Source organism: Egretta garzetta, unplaced genomic scaffold (genome assembly GCF_000687185.1).
Source record: "Egretta garzetta isolate BGI_Z169 unplaced genomic scaffold, ASM68718v1 scaffold71, whole genome shotgun sequence".
Taxonomy (NCBI): Eukaryota; Metazoa; Chordata; class Aves; order Pelecaniformes; family Ardeidae; genus Egretta; species Egretta garzetta.
Window position 1 is genome coordinate 450,713 of NW_009258618.1, and position 857 is coordinate 451,569.

The 857-nt window shown below is 59.4% G+C and overlaps 1 protein-coding gene across 1 annotated transcript in view; it reads left to right on the forward strand.

The window, feature by feature from the left end:
- Nucleotides 1-857, forward strand: part of LOC104134542 (protein kinase C beta type) — a 78,316-nt gene that overhangs the window by 36,024 nt on the left and 41,435 nt on the right. The window contains exon 6 of the mRNA XM_035903548.1: nucleotides 263-359. Coding sequence (XP_035759441.1) covers nucleotides 263-359 — 97 coding nt within the window. The remainder of the gene's footprint in view (nucleotides 1-262; nucleotides 360-857) is intronic.

Consider the following 857-nt stretch of genomic DNA (forward strand, 5'->3'; position numbering starts at 1 on the left):
CCAGCAGGCAGTGGATGTGCATCCCGAGCTGCGCTGGCTGGGGACCCCAGAAACCACCCTGCACTGGGGTGCATGTCCGGGAGCTTGCTGAGCGGGACGGTTTGGGGGGTGCAAGGTTCAGGGGTGTCTGCTAATCATGGGGAAGGGTCACCTGGGTGCCGGTCCAGCAGAGGCAGAGCTGTGCTTGGAGTGGGAGGTGCAGTCCTGCTGCCTGCGGTCTCTCCTGCCGTCCTGACCTGCCCTTCTCGCTGTGTCCCTCCAGGTTCAAGCTGCTGAGCCAGGAGGAGGGGGAGTATTTCAACGTCCCAGTGCCTCCCGAGGGAGAAGAAGGAAACGAGGAACTGAGGCAGAAATTTGAGGTGAGCTGATTTTTCTTGGGAACTCGGGAGTTTTCCTTGCTGCCTGCCTGCCATGCCCTCGGCAAGGGGCTTTCCCTGCTGGCTCTTCTCCCTGCAGCACAGGGAGCGTGGAGCAGGGTACAGCCCATTACTCCTCCCTCTCCCTGCTTTGCACCCACTCTTGGGACCCATGCCCTTGGCCAGTGCTTCCCCGGGCTCTCCGCAGCACGCCACACTCCGGGGCACGCAGCACACTCTGGGACACGAGCTCCGAATGGTGTTTCCAGAAGGTAGGTTTTTCTGTTACACTTACCAAAAAGAAATTAACTCTGAAAACTTGAAGCTTTCCAGCGATGGTTTGGCTACGTTAAATAATAAACAAGGACCTTGCTGGTTCCATTTGGGAACGGCAAGTCTGTGATGCACCCGCAAGCAGTTCCTGCCTCACTGGTGCAGTGCTGGGTCATGTCGCCACACCAGGCTCGTGCTTCCAGGGCAGGGGGGCGACGGGGGACTGCC